The sequence below is a fragment of the Podarcis raffonei genome, chromosome 10, assembly GCF_027172205.1.
Source record: "Podarcis raffonei isolate rPodRaf1 chromosome 10, rPodRaf1.pri, whole genome shotgun sequence".
In the NCBI taxonomy this organism is placed as follows: Eukaryota; Metazoa; Chordata; class Lepidosauria; order Squamata; family Lacertidae; genus Podarcis; species Podarcis raffonei.
In genome coordinates, this window is record NC_070611.1 from 56,672,153 (window position 1) to 56,691,863 (window position 19,711).

General features: G+C 44.8%; 1 protein-coding gene and 1 pseudogene across 4 annotated transcripts; both read left to right on the top strand.

Annotated features, from left to right (window-relative positions):
• The first annotated feature begins 280 nt into the window (after positions 1-280).
• Positions 281-19,632, top strand: DHX58 (DExH-box helicase 58). 4 transcript variants are annotated; one of them, XM_053405992.1, is made up of 15 exons: positions 281-379; positions 1,069-1,187; positions 2,644-2,779; positions 3,683-3,885; positions 3,998-4,199; positions 5,490-5,680; positions 6,468-6,584; positions 6,741-6,867; positions 7,836-8,027; positions 11,313-11,569; positions 12,953-13,102; positions 13,734-13,907; positions 15,983-16,173; positions 17,341-17,437; positions 18,892-19,632. In XM_053405992.1, exons 4-15 carry the CDS (start codon positions 3,718-3,720, stop codon positions 19,069-19,071), a joined length of 2,046 nt encoding a protein of 681 aa, XP_053261967.1. In that variant the 5' UTR covers positions 281-379; positions 1,069-1,187; positions 2,644-2,779; positions 3,683-3,717; the 3' UTR covers positions 19,072-19,632. The 4 variants fall into 4 exon arrangements, with proteins under 4 accessions (XP_053261967.1, XP_053261968.1, XP_053261969.1 ...); XM_053405993.1 differs by having other exon boundaries at positions 1,069-1,176; XM_053405994.1 differs by lacking the exon at positions 1,069-1,187 and having other exon boundaries at positions 284-379.
• Positions 8,520-10,855, top strand: LOC128422241 (general transcription factor IIF subunit 1-like; annotated as a pseudogene).
• Positions 19,633-19,711: the final 79 nt, after the last annotated feature.

The window sequence follows — 19,711 nt, forward strand, 5'->3', positions numbered from 1 at the left end:
GCAGGGCATGGCGGGAGTTGTAGTGCTCGGGACGCCCCGCAGCGCCCTCTAGAGGGCGCTTGGAGGAACAGGGAGGGGCGCGTCCTGCCGCAGAACGCGGAGAGGTGCCCCTTTTCCCGATGTGCACGTGTTTCCCTCAAGCGGAACTTGCTGAGCCCGGCGTCTCAGAGCACGTGAGGACGCTGCCCTACGCAGCTTGCTGGCCCACCGCGGGGTGGGAGAAAAGTGCATGGAAATAAAATAGATATGCCCTCCCCTGGCCTCCCCAATTCATTTCCCCCGCTCTCCCTGCCCCCATCGTGGAAGACAGAGCTGCCCAGATATAGGTATCTTTGGAAAAATGCAACATTTTGAAGGTAGCTGTTTAAAATGAGGCCAGGTGAAGCAACCATCTCTAGAGGACAATTTAAATATATAAGAGCTGTTGTAAAAATTTTAAGGTCTTAGGTATATAATAAATGTTCATAAATATACCAAGCAAACACGTACATAAATATATAAACCACATGTCCGGAACAGCACAGGAATACAGTCCTGAAACCATTTTGATTCCCAAACTGACCAAATGTTTCTCTGCAAGGAGGGAGAGGGTGAGGGAACCTTCCCATTGTCTCAGGAATTAAGTGATTACCATCTATGATGTAGGCATGATGTTTCTGGGGGTGGTCTTGAGCTCCAGGGCAGGGAATTTCAAAATGTCTATATAAGGGGAGGCACACCTTTGTTCTGGTTCCTCCTCCTGTCCTGCGTGTGAGGGGAGCACCCTGTTGCAACAGCTTTAATAAAGATCAGGCTTGCTAGCTGCTTTGCTTCTCAATATTATCTGGTTGGCCTCTGTTATTTTCTCCACCGATGGAGAACCTACAAAGGACTCTATAAGGGCTCTTGCGTACCCCGGAAGGGAACAAGACCAGATTTTGTTCACAACAGAGCATTTCCCTATTGTTTGTCTCTATCATCTGGAATTCAGAGAAAGTCCCATTTCTGTTATAACCGCTTTGTTGTTGTTGTTTAGTCATACTTAGAGCTTATTAAAAATAGATCTCTCACTCTCTCTTATTCCCCAAGGTTGACTGTTCTGGTCCCATCCCTAAAGCAGATGCTTTCTGGAAAGTCCCCTCTAGTTTCTCAATTATATAATGCACAACGTGTGACTTGACTTTCTTGAGTGAACTGGTGTGCACATGGTGATGGTTTTTTCTCTTTTTTACTTTCCATTTGTGGCACAAATGGCTTTGAGCTGCGGTTGCTGGGTTTCATGTATGGATGATATTGACTAATGAAAGGAGATTTCTAAATTCATGCCGATAGGGAGTACGGGGGGGGGGAGTGAGCAGTGGTGTAGCGTGGGGGGCACCACAGGGGCACTTGCCCCAGGTACAAAATAGATAGGGGTGCAGAATTTCATTACCCGTTGCTGCCTCCATGCAGCTGCGTGTTTCTGTCTCTGGGCTCCATTGAAAATGGCTTCCCCATGCAAACCAGGAAGTGACCTCTCCAGACAATGGAACACTTCTTTTCCTGATTCTGCAGCTGCAATCTGCTGGGTGACATGATTGTGTATGTGTACTCTGTCCGGTTGCCTCCCTCTGTGTGGCCCTGGGCACTGGCAACCCACGCTATGCCAATGAGACTGAGTGAGTGTTGGGTGGATGGAGTGAGATTGTGTGAATGGAAGTAGAAGAAGAGAGAAAGACTGGATGGATGTGCATGTGAATAAGTGTGGGAGAAGGGAGTGAGGGGGCTGAGCCTTATTAGATGTTGGACAAGTCTTTTTAAAGTTTTAATATGTACGTAAACATTCATTCTTGCCCATCCATTGTGGGTGGGACAGAATGGGCAATCCACATACAGCGGACACAGAAAATCTTATATGCCCTGACAGCAAAAACTCGGGTTTGTTTTTTCCCCTTCTAAAAATTTATCTAAACTTGCATCTTTACATATAAATTAGCACCTGCAAAACATATGCAGATTGGTGTCATGGCCGGGGGGAGGGGAAATTTTGATTAAATTTGCACGGATAGTTGAACCTACCTAATAGTGCTTTCCAAAATAATTTTCAAACAAAATGCAGTCCTTCAAAATGTATACTTCTGTGAATTTGGCAGTGCAGTTCTCTAGCCAAGTGAAGTGTAAAAAAATGCATATACAGAAATGCACACATTAGTAAACATATTTTTATTATTACATTATTATAGCATAATATTGTAACATTATTAATAATAATAATGAAATAATAATACACAAATGCTTTATATTAAGGAAGACTGGAGGCAAACAAGTGTGTATTGGGATAAATTTGCACTGTAATACTGATGAATTGAATTTATTGAATTTTCATGAGGACTTTAAAAACAGAACATTCACAAACTAATTAGAGATGTAGAGAACTGAACTGAATACTGGAAAAATAAGAAAAATAAGAAATAAGTGTTCCATATATGTATGAGGAACCAACTTTCGGAACAGTGTTTGGTTCTGTGTAAATAAGTGTGTGTGTTTGTGTATGTTAAGGAATTAAGGGAACCCTACAAGCAGGGTTTCTCAATGATATGCAATCTGAAAAGGCCTGGTTTGTTGCTGTCAAGATACCCCTTGGTTGGGGCTCCGAAAGAGACTGTCTGGCAAAATGCTTTTTAGGTTTCGTTTTCTGGCAGGAAGGAAACTAAAGAAAACACTGGTGGAACCAGGGATTTTCACCAAGCTGGGTTGAAGAAGGAGCTGAACAGTGGCAACAGCAGTGGCATTCTTGTCTAGAAGAACTAAACGGAGACAGGTATGGTGTGTGATGATGAGGGGGAAATAGAGGGGGGTAGAAGCGTCTCGCTTCGGGGAGACCCAAGTGCATTCTGTGTGGGGAGAAGCAGAGTTACGGAGATCTGTTTACCTCAGTTCTTTGTGAGCACAAGATTCGTCTCCCACTAAAGATGATGGCGTTGAATAGAAAAGTCAGGATGCTTCACAGCATTTTATATATATTTATAAATATATATATAAATAACATGGCATTCAGTATTAAAATACCTTCTATGGTAAATGGGAACCTAGAAGTCCAGCTTTTAGGGAACCCACTGAAGACCCAAATTAAAAGTTTATTTGGCATCTGTTTTGTTCTGTGTGCTTAGAGGTGCCCACATCTTGGGGGTGAGCTTCAGTTGTTGTCTCCAGACCTACTTCAATCTCCTGGCTGCTACATCCTTCTAGATGCCCTGGGCTGGATTCTAATACCCAGTTCAAGAAAAACACGGTTTTCTTCCCCTTTTCTTTCTGCCCATCTTTTCCAACATACTCTTCAATGTTTCCAAGCTTTACACATTCCAGTCTCTTTATCTGCATACCTACTGTAAATTTAAAGCACCCCTCCCCCCCCAGAAATAATAATACTAGGAACTGTCGTTTGTTAAGGGTGCTGGAATTGTAGCACTGTATGGGGTGAACTGCAGTTCCCAGGGTTCTTTGCAGTGGAGGGTGTGCTTTAAATGTATGGTGTGTAACGATGAGGCTGGGAGGGGTAAACAGAGATTGTGTTTGAATCTCTTTGCTGTGTGAACTTGACAATGCGGAGTCCTCCTGATAACCATAGAGTTTACCAGCCAGAAAAGTCTTGTCAGCAAGTTATGGAAGGAATAACTTGTATATGAGAACTATGCTGAATTGACTTGACTCTTGGTCTTCCAAGTTTTTCCATAGACCAGCCCTCAAAACTGTGGCCACATGGAACTTCGGGATTATCAGTGGGAAGTCATTGATCCTGCCTTAGAGGGCAAAAATATCATAATTTGGCTGCCAACGGGTTCCGGAAAGACTCGGGCAGCTGTGTATGTGTGTAAGAGGCACATGGAGAGCATACAGAAGAGCAAGGTGGCTGTGTTAGTCAACACGGTAAGGACCAGGTGATGTGGGTGGTTGGGAGACAGACAGTCCCTTACCAAAAGACAAGGTTTCAGTCTCATTTCCCGGAAAATGTTTCACTGCTGTATTCTTGCCCTGTCAGGTGCCTCTAGTGGACCAACACCTGAAGAATGAGTTTAGCGTCTTGCAGAATTGCTTCAACATTACAGCCATCAGTGGCGACAGCAACCAGAAGCTGTTCTTCTCAGAAGTGTTGAAGATGAGTGACTTAATAATCTGCACAGCACAGATCCTTCAAAATGCCCTTATCAGCCAAGAGGAGGAGATGCACGTGGACCTGACAGGTGAGCGTCTGGTGGGAAAGAGGTGTTATAAGAGCTTGCGGGGCCAAATCAGTGACCCATCTAGTGCAGCATCTTGTTCTCTCAACGGCCCACCAGATGCCTATGGGAAGCCTGGAAGCAGGTCCTGAGCACAAGAGCTCTCTCCCATCCTGCACTTGGTATTAGAAGCATACTGATTCTGATAGTAGAGGTAGAACATAGCCATCATGGTTAGTAGCCATTGATAGCCTTGTCCTACATGAATTTGTCTAATCCTATTTTAATGTGATCCCAGTTGATGGCCATAACTTCCTCTTGTGGGATGAACATAATAGCCCAGCTGGATCAGATCAGAGCCCTATCTAGTCCAGCATCCTTTTCTCCACAGTGGCCAGCCAGTTGCTTCTGGAATGCCCACAAGGAGGACAGGAAGGAAACGCTGCTCCTCCACTGCTGGATCATAATTCTGGGGCAACAAGCCTCATATAACCAACAAGCTTAAGTCTAATTAATGCGTGAAGGGGTTAATACCATGGAGTACGCTGTCCTGCCAGGTTTAGCTATGACACTTGCTTTACCTGGGGAGGAAATAGGTAATCAAGCCTATTGTCTCCACACCCCTGAGAAGCTCAGCATGTGAAGAGATCTGAACTGGTCATCAGCCATTCTCGAGTTCCTATGCCAGGAACATTCACCACTTTGTAACTAAGATAAGTTTTACTGCTTGCGCAATTTTCTGAAGCCCATGAATCTGACCTCTGAAGTGTTCATAAATAAACCCTTTTTAACTTGTCATGTGTGGGGGTTTTTTCCTATGCTGGAGGAAGAGTCAAAATTTGGAAATGAACTTTTTAATGAGATATTAAAGATCTAACAGCCTATATTTCCATACTTTGCTGTATATTTTGTGACTTTAAATCTCTGCTGGGATTCTGTCACCAAAGAGAACTTGCCCCAAACTTGGGTCTTGCCATCCAGAAATTCTTTCTCTACTTGGGTGTGTTTTGTTGTTTGTTTGTTTGTTTGTTTGTTTGTCTTTTACCAACAAAAACTGCATCATAAATAATCCAGGAGTTGGTCACTGCCTCTCATCATCTGAGAGTGTGGTGTGGTGGTTAGAAAGTTAGACTAGGGCCTGGGAAACTAGGGTTCAAGTCCCCGCTCAGTGGGAAATGGGTGACTTTGGGCCAGTCACTGCTTCTCAGCCTAACCTACCTCACAAGGTTGTTGTGAGAATAAAATGAGGAGTGGGGAGAGAACTGTTGGAGGAAAGGTGGACTATAAATGTCGTCATCGTCATCATCTGTGCAGATTTCACCTTGTTGGTGATTGACGAGTGCCATCACACCCACAAAGGAACCGCCTACAACAAGATAATGGAGGGCTACCTAGAACGAAAGCTGAAGGGCGAGAAGAATTTACCACAGATCCTGGGGCTTACAGCCTCGCTAGGTACGGGTGGTGCCAGCTCCCTGGAGGGAGCTCGGGAACACATTCTGCAGGTGAGTCCGATGGAAGACATTTGGCCCAAATATTGGAAGCATTGTCATTGTTGCTTTCCCCCCTTTTAACCTTATTTCTATTCAGAGACTGCTTTGGTCTGCAGCTGCAGGCCTGTTTCACACAAACGCTAAATACATAGAAGGAGCATAGCTCATGTTAGAGTATTAAATCAGGTGATGGGAAAGACCTCTTTGCCTTGGACCCTTAAAACTTGTTGCCAGTCAGAAAAGGCAATACTACTTGGGGAGATTGACAAATAATCTCACCTGGTATAAGGTATCTTGCAATGCTCCAAATGAGGTGGTAACATATAGTACTGTTTCAACTGCAAGTTAGGGAATGCTCCACAAACACACACAGCCACAGCGTATTAAGGAGAAAACCTTTTGCAGATACTTGACATGTCTGCAAGTGACATAGGCATATTTGGGTTCCTCACCCGTTTTCTTCCACTTTCATCACTTGTAGTCAAGTCCTACTGGTGTTTTAAGGGCTATAGGTCTGATCGTGGATTTAGCCGATGTCACAAACGCTCACGTGATTGACATAACCACTCCCTACAATTTGCTAGGACCCGGGAGACCAAGGTTCAAACCCCACTCAGCCATGAAGCTCACTGGGTGACCTTGGGCCAGTCACAGTCTCCCATCTCAGTCTAATTTACCTCACAGAGTAGCTGCCAGGATCAAATGGGGAGGGGGAAAGCCGTGGAAGAAGAGCTCCTTGGAAGAAAAGTGGGATATAAATGTAATAATAAATGAGAGAGATATATATAACCCTTTCCAGATCTGTGCCAACCTGGACACTGAGAGAATCATGTCTTCTGATAAACACAAGTTCTACGTTGATACTTACGGCCCACAACCCAAGAAACAGTATAACCTGTCCCAACAAAGGCCTGAGGTAAGGTCCTCTTGCAACTACAGGGCAACTGTGAAGAGGCACCGGAGGCACCATGACGAGAAGGTGACTCTGGAGCTCTGAGCAAAGTAAAACATGCCCATAGGATTTTGTTTTCCTTGTCTGAATATGAACGCTCCCCTGATCTGTCATCTTCAGGACCCCTTTGCAGAACAACTGATGGAGATAATGGCACAGATATATAGTTACCTGAATGAGCCTGACTTGACTATGGATTTTGGTACCCAGATCTTCGAGCAGCAAATTGTGGTGCTTGAGAAGGAAGGTGAGTGCTCAATAAGAGGCTTTGTTGTACACGAATATGATGGGAGGGACAGGAAACATGTCCACAGGCAGGTTAAGTGGCTTCCTTCCTGGAAATGGCTCCCAGTATGTTTCCGAGCTGACCTTTAAGGCCCTAAATGGCCTCAGTCCTGTACACCTGAAGGAGCATCTCCACCCCCATCGTTCAGCCTAGACACTGAAGTCCAGCACCGAGGGCCTTCTGGCGGTTCCCTCACTGCGAGAAGTGAAGTTACAGGGAACCAGGCAGAGGGCCTTCTCAGTAGTGGCACCCGCCCTGTGGAACGCCCTCTCATCAGATGTCAAGGAAATAAGCAACTCTCTTACTTTTAAAAGACATCTGAAGGCAGCCCTGCTTAGGGAAGTTTTTAATGTTTAATGCTGTATTGTGTTTTTAACATTCAGTTGGGAGCTGCCCAGAGTGGCTGGGGAAACCCAGCCAGATGGGCGGGGTATAAATAATATATTATTATTATTATTATTATTATTATACCTGCATCCTAAGATATTTTTCTGGAAAGTTTCGGGGATTGAATATAGGGTCTGTTACAAATGATCTTATCATAGAATGATAGAACTATAGAACTGTAGAGGTGGAAGAGAGTCCAAGGGTCATCTAGTCCAACCCCCTGCAGTGCAGGAATCCCGCTCCTCCCCCCCACAGTAAGGTTTACCTGGTGTGTTATTTATAGTCTTTCCATTGACAGCTGAAAGCCTTTTTATTCACCCAGGCTTTTTAATGGCATTATAAATCTGGGGTGTAAAACTATTTCATGCTGCTTTTTTGCAAATAGGGTTTTTGCCATCTTTTATTGTTGTTGTTTTTTTAATCATCATTGCATATTGCTTTCGTTGATAATTCTGTTGTAAGCCACTCAGGGAAGGTTGGTTGATGGGCAGCTATATGATTAATCATAACCATTATCTTATTTGTCTCTTTCACACTGTCAGGAGCAAAACGCTTTTGCCAAAAGACCCGAGTGTGTGCCTTCCACCTACGTAAATACAATGATGCCCTGATGGTCAACGACACTGTGCGCATGATTGACGCCTACAAAATTCTGGATGAGTTTTACCTGCTGGAAAATGCTACTAAGGTGTTGCAGAACCCTGCTGAGCAGTACTTGGTCCGGCTCTTTGACAGTAAGTGTTCTCAGAGGAGGTACACTGAGAAATTTGATTCAGTTTGCATTTATAGGTGAGCCTACCTGATTTGCACTATCCAGAACAATAATTGAACAGAAACACCACCATTTTGTTCTGCTTACATTTTAATGTGAAACTACCTAATTTGAACTTCTCAAGCTGATACACAAACTAAAGCAGATATCCTTCAAAATTCACACTTCTCTGAATTTTGCAATGCAGTTCTCCAACCAATGTGTACAGAAATGAATATATTGAGGAAAGTGTGTACCAAAATGCATATATTCGTGAAAAATATGTACAACGATGTATTATATTAGGGGTTTGGGTTGTTTGCTTGCTTGTTTGTTTTGCAAAAATGTGTGTATTAGTCAAAACGGCATACAAAATGTGTTTATTAGGAAAAATTCACACTAAAATGTTTATGAATGAGACCCTGTTAAAAGAAAATGCAGATTGCTGCAGAACTGAAGAGAACCGAATAAAGACTGAAAAAATGAGAAATGGAGAGAAACCAAAACTGACTGATCGGTCCATTCCTTCTCTGAAATGAGGTGGATGAGTTGGCCAAGAGAAAAGTCCGTATAAACAGAGGCCAGGAACAAGTTCCCAGTTCCATGTGATCAGCTAGGTCAGCACTTAAAACTATCGCTTGAAGAGTGACTCTTGCAGAAAGAGGAAGAAACAGAACTACATGGAAGTGGAAAGATGAAACTTCAGAAAAAAGAGGAGGAGGTGCTGCCCAGCAGATATGTTCTTTTGGAGAGACTCAGCTGGATGCAGCACATCCAGGAATGACTTCTTTGGGCACCAGCAGTCAGACCGCAACTGGATATGTGGTCCATTTCCCCCAAAACACCTCCAAAAAATAGAACACTATGGCATCCAGTGCTGCTGACAAAGTGAACTATGCCACTTGGCACCAAGCAAAGATGGAGCGAGATCTCAGCGGTAAGAAGATCTACCAGGAAGAAGAGATGCCGGAGTTGGGAGCTGGCAGCGAGTTCAACTGCAACCTGCGTGAGGAGGCACGGTGCAAAAAATATGGCATCATCTTAAAGGAGTTCAAGCTTGAAAACCAGCCCTGGATCCTGAAAGTCAACAGCAAGACTGGGCGCAAGTTCAAAGGTGTGAAAAAGGGTGGGGTGATAGAAAACACCTCCTACTACATCTTCACTCGGTGTCCAGGTGGCGCCTTTGAAGCCTTCCCAGTCGATAACTGGCAGAACTTCGCACCCATTGCCAAGCGTCGCATGTTGACTGCAGAGGAAGCTGAGGAGGAGTGGGAGAGGCAGAACAAGGTTCTGAACCACTTTAGCATCATGCAGCAGCAGTGGCTGAAAGACCAAGGTGATGAAGAAGAGCAGAAGGAGAAGAAAGACAAAAAAAAGGGAGCTACCAAAAAATCCATGACCTGGAAGATGAGCTGGAGATGAGCTCGGATGGCAGCGAGTTCAGCGATATGGATGAGAAGAAATACGCCAAGCCCAAGAAGAAAGCCCCTCTGACGAAGAAAAAGAAGGGATCTGACGATGAAGCCTTTGAAGACAGCGATGATGGGGACTTTGAAGGGCAAGAGGTTGACTACATGTCTGGTGGACCCAGCAGCTCTGTGGAAGCAGCAGTAGGCAAGCCCAAAGTGACCAAAGAGGAAGGCATCCCAAAAGGTATAGACGAAGCAAGAGAGAATAGTGAAGACAGCAAGGAGGAGAAGCCTGTGGAGGAGGAGAAGAGAAGAAGGCCCCGACTCCCCAGGAGAAAGAGAAAAAGAAAGACACCAGTGATGAGTCTGAGACGTCTGAGGACAGCGACATAGACAGTGAAGCATCTTTCACACTCTTCATGATGAAAAAGAAAACTCCCAAGAAAGAACACAAGGGCTTGGTTAGCAACTCACAAGGGGATGCCCTTGGATGCTGGCACATCATCCACCTTGCGGGCCGCAGCTAACAAAGTGGAGCAAGGAAAGCAATAGGCAGGGGCCAGTGATCTCACTGCAGCAAAGAGGCTGAAGTTGCACACTGGGCCCCAGGCCTCACCATCTTTGGGACATCTACCCCCCAGCCACAGTCGGGCAAGTCAACACCCAGCGGTATTGATGTGCAGCTGATGGAGGATGCCGTGTGCTACTCCTTGACCAGAGGGCCCATGACCACAAAGGATTTTCTGAAGAAACTGCAGATCAAGAAAACGGGGCTGAGCAGTGAGCAGGTGGCCAATACGCTGGCCCAGATCCTGAAGCGCCTCAATCCTGAGTGCAAGAACATCGATGACAAGATGCACTTCTTCCTCAAGGAATGTGGAGGGCAGAGGCTGGGCCAGATACAAACTGTCATTTGGCATCCACCCTTCTGTTGGGCAGCTCTGAGCCCCCTTACATTTGCTTAGTGGCTGGGGGTGGCTGCATCCTAGAACCATGTGGATTGGCATTCATACCCTTTGGGGAAAGCAAAAGAGCCATTCTCTTACCTTTGTGCTGGTGGGATTCAGGGGCGGTGAAAGGCGGCAGAAGACTGGGGCAGTCTCATGAGAGGCTCATGATCTCTCTGAATTGGAATAGTTTTCTCTTTCATGTGGAGGAGTTCACAAATGAAAAGTGGCCATTTTTAGAATAAACAGGGGCATCTTTTTACACGCCCACAAACACCCACCCCACACCCTGTGTGTTCTCAAATGCTGGAAGGCCTTGAGAGGTAAACCATTCTCCGCTGCGACTTGTTTTGCAACCAATTCCACTCTTCTCCCCTGGCCTCCCTCAACCAAAATCACAGAGACTCTGAGAAAGCCATTACTGGTACACAAATACTTTTCCTTGTATTATTTTTTTTTAACACATTCTAAAATGGTGTGTGCTTTTCAAACAGAGGAAGACACTGCTGAGCCTGAACCTGCCGTGAGTTGCTTCCTCTAGCTGGATGCATAGAGTTGTTTTCAGTCTGCCCTAAAAAAGTTTTGGGATTTTTTGGGGTAAAGCTTGGGATTCCAAATTTGACAAGAAATGGGAATAAATTAAGCAAACTGGAAAAAAAGAAAGAAAAAAGAGGAGGAGCTAACGAGTGAAAAGAAACTGTTTATGAGACTGACTGCTCTCCAACAGACACTGTTGCCATATGGTGACCAACATTGTGGGTCATTTGAAGTTTTGTGGGTTTTGTTTTTTCACTTACTGTTACATTGTTGATTGGTTGTGTTAACTGTTTTTAATCTGTAAGATAAAGCAATACTCTTCCTAATCATCAGACTCAAGAGCTGAGATCTGTGTGCTGTGCACTTGCCTTGCAGGCTACAAAGCACGCCTCTTGGCCATTGCTCAAGACAAGGGCTTTGAGAATCCCAAACTTGATGAGCTGCAGAAAGTCCTCCAGAATCAATTCCAAGAACTGGCGAGCTCGCGGGGCATTGTGTTCACCCGGACACGTCAGTGCGCTCATTGCCTTCACCAATGGGTACAGGAGAACCAGAACTTGCGTGAACTCGGGATCAAGGCTGCTGTGTTGACCGGGGCTGGCTTCAGCAGTCAGACAAAACACATGACCCAGGTAACATTAACATTTCTCCCACAGATCAAGTGAGGGATGTTGGAGACCCTAAGGGGACCTTAGGGTAGATTCATAGTTGTATGCATATTACTCGATTTCTCTTGGGTTGATATATCCTAGAGGAACACGTCAACTGCCTCCATTGAAAGCCATTGTGTTAGAGGTAACACCAGGTGACGAGAGTTTTGCTTGCGATGGTTGATTCATTCAACTGAGGTTGTAGCTGCCAAGGACTGAATACGCTTGTGTGAACTGACTTCAAGAGAGGGGGCAATGCAGCCCATTAAAACTAAGAAGAAAAATAGGCTACCTAATGCAAAAGAATCCCAGTCTTTGGCACGTTCCACAGCTGTCTTGCAGCCACCAAGATTTTCTCTGAGGACAGATCCTGTATAACATAAAAACGGAGCACACAGGTCACCATCAGCTGCAGGGTGGGCCTGGCTTCCTCCTAGCTTTGAAGCTGAATTGGCTGGTGTACCAATTATTGAATTAGAACAGTAGGTGGTCTATTAGATTTGTGCTTTTCTCCATGTTTCACATAGACACAAAGTTTTAATTCCAAAATTGGTCCAGGGATATTGGGGGAGGTGCCGGGGAAGCAGATTTATTGACAACTTCTATTGGAATATTCTAGAAGAAACTTGAAAATGGCCTTGAACAAGTTGCTAGGCAATGGAATTTCCCCCAGCAACAGGTGTCCTTATCAGGGCATGTGATCTACTAAGTCCGGGCCAGCGTAAATGAGTATGTGAATGAGCCAGCATTAGATATCTGGCCAGATGGCTAAAAAGAGAAAAAGAATATGTTTCTTCATTTGTTTTTATTTTATTATCAATGACCAGTGTAAAGTTTTGTACATAATAAAGACCCTGAGAAACAAAACCAAATGGTGTTTATTCCTGTAATGGGAATTTCACTAAGAGATAGCTGGAATGCTGCTGCTGCTGCTGTTGTAAAGAAGTAAAAGATGCAGCAAAATATTTCTGTAAAAAGAACTCTGCTACAGAAAGGAAAGAAAACCCAAGAGTTTTCTTTTTCTGCTCATGAACCAGCCATTCAACAATGTGCGCAGCTAGTTTTTGTATCAAAGCTATAAATTTTTTCCCAAATTTAGACCTGGAAAGAGATCATATGCTCAGATAGAATGCAAAGGTGCTTTTAGAGCTACCCAAGTGCTCTAAAAATGTTAGGAGCATCCTTTTGTGCCCTTATTGTCCTGCAAACACACATTTCAAGAGGGCAGTCCCAGTTGCTCTGAAGGCCAGCGTTTATGTGATGTTAACCGCTTGCGCTCTGGGGTTGAGGATGCAAGAGAAGCTTCAGCCCACTGCCTCAACAAGCTCCACATCTTTTCACCCTATCTTGGGTTGTCTCCTCCAGCAACAGCAGAAAGAAGTCATCTATCAATTCCGCAAAGGGACCCTCAACCTGCTCTTCTCCACCAGCGTGGCTGAAGAGGGGCTGGACATCCCCGAGTGTAATATCGTCGTTCGCTATGGACTGATGACGAATGAGATTGCCATGATGCAGGTTAGTCAGCACTACTCTTGGGGGGAACTTCACTCTTGACCTCTGCCATGGGGAGCCTTATAGTGCTCAGTATGTCCTGGGAGGACATGCTACAGAGGCCCAAACCCTGGTTCTTTTATTCCAGGCCCTGGGTCTCCTGCTTTCTTTTAGTTGCTTTTTTATACTCCTCATCACCGCAAAAAAATCAACCTTTGTTATAGGGCAGCTGGGCACACCGCAGAGTGCAGTGCCAGTGAGACCCCTGTCATCCGCCCTCTTCATTTGTCCATATACAGATAAACTCTTATATGGGACAATTTATATCGGGGCAGCGGACTGTGCCCCAAGTCCTTTAAGTAACCAGCAATTCCCCAATATAATATGGCTATCCAGCATCACAGAGGACAATGTGGTTATAATGGGAAATGATGGATGAGTGGACCACGTGGCTATACCTTGTTTGCCTCTACATTGTTCCATCCTTATTTCAGACATCACAATATATTGATATATCACGATGTTTAGCTGGGGATATATCGTGATGTTGAAAGCCAAGTATCGCCCAGCCCTACCTAAGGGGACAGGCAAAAGAGGAGCAGCTGGGCTGGATTTCCAGGGAAGGACGCAAGCACTCTTCTCATTGCCTTTTCAGGCCAGGGGACGTGCCCGTGCCCCAGACAGCACCTGCTGTGTTTTGGCCAAGGCCAACAGCAAGGAAGTCGCCCGTGAGAAGCTCAATGAGACCCTAGAGGTCCTGATGGAGAAAGCGATTGTGTGGGTGCAGCAGCTGCAGCTGCAACAGCCTCAACAAGAATACCGCCTAAAGGTAAAAGGACGTTTTTGGGAAAGGGGGTAGGCGGTGGATGCACAGAGCTGATAGAAGCAAGGGTGGAGGAAGCCATTGGTAAAGGAGTAAAACCATGCATTTTTGGGGGGTGGCCTTTTTTGGGAGGTGGGGAGAGAATAACACACTTTGAGGCAAGTAATACATGCAGGAAAATCACATGGTTGAGCTCTTCTGGACTATCTCTTCCGAATGTGGAGGGGGGAGATGCACATCTGAATGCTCCCTCATGTATAAACATTAAATAATACCTGGAGAAACCAGTGTAGCTAGAGGGGGTTGTTGCTTTTTCAACTCAAGGCCCACATCCCCTAATTGGGAACCTTCGGAGGGCCATACGCCAGTGAGGGGGATGGGGAGGCTGGGGGCAAAACAGACCAGACATGACTCTTATTTATCTATACAGTGGTACCTCTGGTTGCGAACGGGATCCATTCCGGAGGCCTGTTCACAACATGAATAGAACACAACCCACAGCGGCGCATCTGCACACACACAGATTGCAATTCGCCACTTCTGCGCATGCGCGTGGTGTCATTTTGCGCATCTGCGCATGCGCAAGCGGCAAAACCTGGAAGTAACCCTTTCCAGTACTTCTGGGTTGCCGCGGGATGCAACGTGAAAAAACGTATCATGAAGCAAACGTAACATGAGGTATGACTATATAGTGATTCCATTCCTGCCATACAAAGGTCAGAGGTCAATGCATGCTCGTTCACACTCACACCCCTTTCCGTTTGGGCGAGCGAGACACTACCAGAGTTCAGGGACACTTGGGAGATGCCAGCTGAGGCGGGCGCACACTCTGCTTTTCCCCACCAGCATAAGGGGTGGAGGAGTGTAGCGGGGGCAGGGAGAGCGAGGCTCGGCACATGACTGAGAACAGCTGGCCTTGAGGGTTGAAAGCAGTAGGATAAACAAGGCAAGTGAGTAATTTACTTAGAAATTAACTCCTAGAATAGAGGAACAGAGTTGTAAGGGTTCTGCAATCACAATAATTGAGCAAAAGAGATCTGGGCTTGCTCCTGTGGGAATACAGGACTCACCAGAACCCCTCAGTGAATGATAGATGGTCAAAGAGCTCTGAAGGCACAATGAGCCTAAGCAAAACCCTTATAACTGAAGGGAAAACAGTGAGTCATCTCGCAGACATGTTCCTGCAAAAACATTCAAGTAAGGTATGGAGCAGGCCTGGGAAAGGGTGTGGCCTTGGAAAAATCCCAAGGGCTGGCTAGAGAGGGCTGCATTTGGCCCCTGCGCCTGAGTGTCCAACTAGGTCTAAGGGGACCCAGTTTCTAATCCTCTCATCCCCATGAAGCTCATTGGGTAGCCTTGGGCTACTCTAACCTACCTCCCAGGGTTGTGAGGATAAAAGGGTGGAGGGAACCAAGCTCTTTGGAGGAGATAGGGATATAAAACTAGTCCATTAGGGAGAAAGTTAGGTTAGGAACCTTCTTTCCAAAGCTCTGGGCTTTCCTTGAACAGGAAGTTGTGCTGTTCGTTTTTAATTAGGGGGGCATTCTGAAGTGGTACAGCCCTGCAAGACCTTCAACATCCTGAATACGTAGCTTTGCTGTTGGGAAAAGATGTTATTGCTCATTTAAAGCACACAGAGGGCTATTGCAATTTTCATTTGTGACAGTCCTAGGAAGGGAGGAAATTGCTCCCGTTTTGTATAGGGGGAATAGTGGCTAGCCATTACTTTCTCCAGATCTTTCAGGAACAGTTATGCTGAAGATGTGAAACATGAAATGCTATTCATTGGACCATGTTGTGTCTGAATAATTAAGCTATATAACACTGAAAGAAAGTAGGCTAAAACTTAAGCAATGATTTGCTGTGCAGCTATTTTACATTTTCAGTGGGTAGAATAGAAGAAGCATCGATGGGAGTACATTGGGAGAGGAATGCTCTCCAGCCTTGCAAACCTGAAGAAATGGAGGGTGGTGGGAGGAGATTCTAGAATGAATTTTTTAGAACCAGATTCTCTGGCTACTTCTCACCTGCAGGCTCTCCCGGCTCAGACCCAATTAGCTAACTCCCTTTGTCCCTCCTAGATTGAAAAGCTTCAGCGTGACGCTGTTGTCAGCCGCAGGGTGCGGGATGCTGAACGCGAGCAACAACGCCGCCTGCACGATCCAGACTCTGTGCTCTTCTACTGCATCAACTGCAATGTGGCAGCCTGCTATGCCAGCGACCTGCGCCTAATAGAGAATATGCACCGCATAAACATCAACCCCGACTTCAGGTGAGTAAAGGTAAGAAGACCAGAAGCTTTTAGAATCTCCATTCTGCTTGCCTCATCCGAACAGGAAGCAATAGGGAAAACAACCCAGAGTGTGGTTGTTGCTCTGCCAACTTTGGCTGAGGTTGACCCAACGTTTTTCTAAGTCAGAGCTGGCCCAACCAACTTATGCTTGTTCACAGAATGGAAGGGAAAGGGACTTTGGTCTTCCTCCTCAGTATTTTTGAATAAAAAGAAGGGCCTCAGATGATCCGGGCACAGTTCTAAGAATATGCACAATATATGCCTAGATCATACCAAAAGGCCATCTGTCACCAGATGTTGTTGGACTACAGCTTCCATCATCTCTGACAATTGGCTTTGCTGGGTCTTGTGACTCCAGGAACATCTGGAGTGCCACAGATTGGCCATCCCGGTGGAAGGCACTATGTATGCTGATGGGAAACCATAAATACTGCTGCTGCTGGAGTTGAGGATCAGTCAAGAGCATTGCAATGCAGCAGTAAAGTTTTAGCCTGCAAAGAGCTTTGTACTGTTTCAATGAAACTGTAACAGTAAGAGAATGAGAAGTGCTCTGGGGATGCAAACCTCTTTGAGGTCACGTGTGACAAAAAGTGGTATCTAAACACAGTAAACAATCCAGCATTTTTTTTTAACAGCAGCCAAACAAGCAGGGCATAGATTAGAGCCTTCCCTTTTGTTTCCACCTGGAATTTAATTTTTAAGAGGGATACTGCTACTAAACATGGAAATTCAGTTTTGTTATTATGGCTGCTACCTATTCATAGACCTATCTGCCTTGTAGTTGCACAGTCTTTTTATTTTTAACACCTTCTAGGTAGTCAAAAGCCATTTCCTGTAGCAAACTCCATAAAGTGAAGAATGACTTTTCAAAAAAAATAATTGAACCTGTTAGATATGTAAAGTTTTACGTAGTTGTGCATAGGGGTGGGCACCTGGATGGAAGAGCTTTTGTATATGTAATGCTTATGGCATGTGGTGCAGTATTTACAACAGAACAAAAAGGAGGCTCTCTGAAAATGACCCTCAAACACATTACCTTTCTACTCAGCAACTGAAATAGGTATCTAGGTTGCAACCGATTTGTGTATTCAGCTGGTCTCACAAGCAAGAAATTAAGTAACCAGTTTGTTGTTGTTCCCTGTTTAGTCCGTACTACAGAGCATCACATAGCCATGTGATGATTCCTCGCGAGTTTAGGGACTGGAAGCCAGGCAGCTCCATCAGCTGCAGTAATTGTGGGCAGGTAAGTGCAACCAGGGCTTAGGCATTACTACCGTAGGGTGCATTTTACTTAATTCGGCTACTTTTGGGACTTTTTGTTGTATTTGAGGATAGAGAATGGGTGGCTAGGTAAAGGATTGTAAGATTTGAGACAAAGGATACGACCAGTCTCATAGCCACTAGATTCATTCTTGTGACAACACCCACCTTCAGCCAGTTTTTAAAACTTCCAAGGTCTGGAAACTTGGACATGTCAGTAAGAGATGCCAGATTCCATATTTGAACATGTAGCCATGTAGATTCCTTGATCTCCCTAAGGTTTAAATCCCTTTCATGGGAATCTGTAATTAGTCTAGGGAGTAGCTACTCTACAGAAGAGGTCTTGGGAGCAAGGGGCGAGGGTGTATGAAGCCTGGCAGTAGGCTACATGTTTCACCATTAATTATGGGTTCTAGCCCCAAGGGAATTGTGCTCACTCTGCCTCCTGCTCTTCACATTACTTCTGTCCAACTGGGCGTGAGGAAACCTGTCGTGTAGCTGAGTCTTCTAACTGGTCCTTGGAGCTAGAATAGAAGGCAGAACATGCATTACAGATCAGTAGGCAAGTGCCAAGAACCCAATCAGCCAAGCTCCAGTAATTAAACCTTTGCAAATATTAGTTGGGCGCAGCTGAAGGTGAAAGATGCAAAAGAGGACAGGTTGCATGACCACCTGCTGGAATTCCCTCTTCTCCCCAACTGGTCTGTATTTTGAAACTCTAACCTCTAGGCCACCCAGGTAGAACAAAGTTACATACAGTCAAGCTTGCTGAAATCAATTAGCCTCAGGGTGTTTAACTACACTGGATTGAGGCGCTGAACTACATATCTGAACGGTTGTATTATAATAATAATAATAATTATTATTATTATTATTATTATTATTATTATTATTATTATTTTATTATTATTATTTATACCCCAACAAAATATTAAAATACAGTAATGCATCAAACATTAAAAGCTTCCCTAAACAGGACTGCCTTCAGATGTCTTCTAAAAGTCTGGTAGATGTTGTTCTCTTTGACATCTGGTGGGAGGGCGTTCCACAGGGCGGACGCCACTACCGAGAAGGCCCTCTGCCTGGTTCCTTGTGACTTGGCTTCTCGCAGTGAGGGAACTGCCAGAAGGCCCTCTCCCTTCTGGTAGAACAGATATACTAGACCGAGGCCACTTCATAACTTCAGTATTCTATCAGACAAAACAAAATGCATCCCTTTCTCCCTAGAGATTATTGGCTTGATTATGAAACACTGTAGGGCTCTTTCCTAATCAATTAGTCTTAAAATTCCTAGGTCACAGTTCAGTGAAAATGGCTTTGTGTTTTCTCTACTTTTGGCATGGGCTAACGCTTTCCCCAACTAAGTGTGGTGGCACCCCTTTGATACCTGGGTGGGCCTTGCCAATAACCTAACTGATCTGCTTTTTCTCCATACAGGAATGGGGCATGGAAATGATCTACCGGGAAGTCAAACTTCCCATGCTTGCCATCAAGCATTTTGTGGTGGAAACTCCAGACGGCCGAAGAACCTACAAGCAGTGGAGCAAAGTGACCTTTGACATCAAAGAGTTTGACTATTTTGAATACTGTACTACTAATGCCTTGCTGGACAGCTAAGACATGGAGGGAAAGTGAAAAATGAACTAGTGCCCTCTAATATACCCAGTGTTTTGCATCCATAGGACATAATGTCAATAACCATAATGTCAAATCAATGCATAATGCCTTTGGGAAAACACCAGAGGCTGGAAGATGAAAGTTGGGGACGTTCTCAGGAACATTTCATGAAAAAGCACAGATGATTAGGGTGGGAAGAGAAACTTCACGGCCACTAACAAGTCTTATCTACCTGAAATGGCTGTCTGGTTCTCTAAAACAAGAGGCTGGTCAGGGAAAATGCCTTATATGAGTGATGTCAAACTTGCAATTAAAATATATATTTTAGGGAGGGCTGGATTCTATGAAGGAAGTGTGTCCCTCTGTAGGATGTGTTTGTGTGTCTTGCTTTAAAAAGATTCCACATCCCTCATGCAGTCTGGTGTATAGTGTCACTCTATCAACCACTGCTTGTTGTTTTTTTTAATTGGATCTTGCAGGGGCTGATCTATAACCTGGAAGCCCACTAGATTTCTAATTCTACTATGATATAGTCTATAAAATAAACAATATTAACCTACACTATGTAGAACGTGTCATTTTATTCCCCTATCTATTCCTTAAGTGTGTTACCCTTGCTTTATAAATCACCTGCATTTAA

Bases quoted from the DNA above. Each gene is read 5' to 3' on its own strand.
- DHX58 (XM_053405992.1), top strand. From the start codon at position 3,718: ATGGAACTTCGGGATTATCAGTGGGAAGTCATTGATCCTGCCTTAGAG. The intron at 8,028-11,312 runs GTAAGTGTTCTC...CTTGCCTTGCAG, and splicing joins CTTGGTCCGGCTCTTTGACA to GCTACAAAGCACGCCTCTTG. The intron at 16,174-17,340 runs GTGAGTAAAGGT...TTCCCTGTTTAG, and splicing joins AACATCAACCCCGACTTCAG to TCCGTACTACAGAGCATCAC.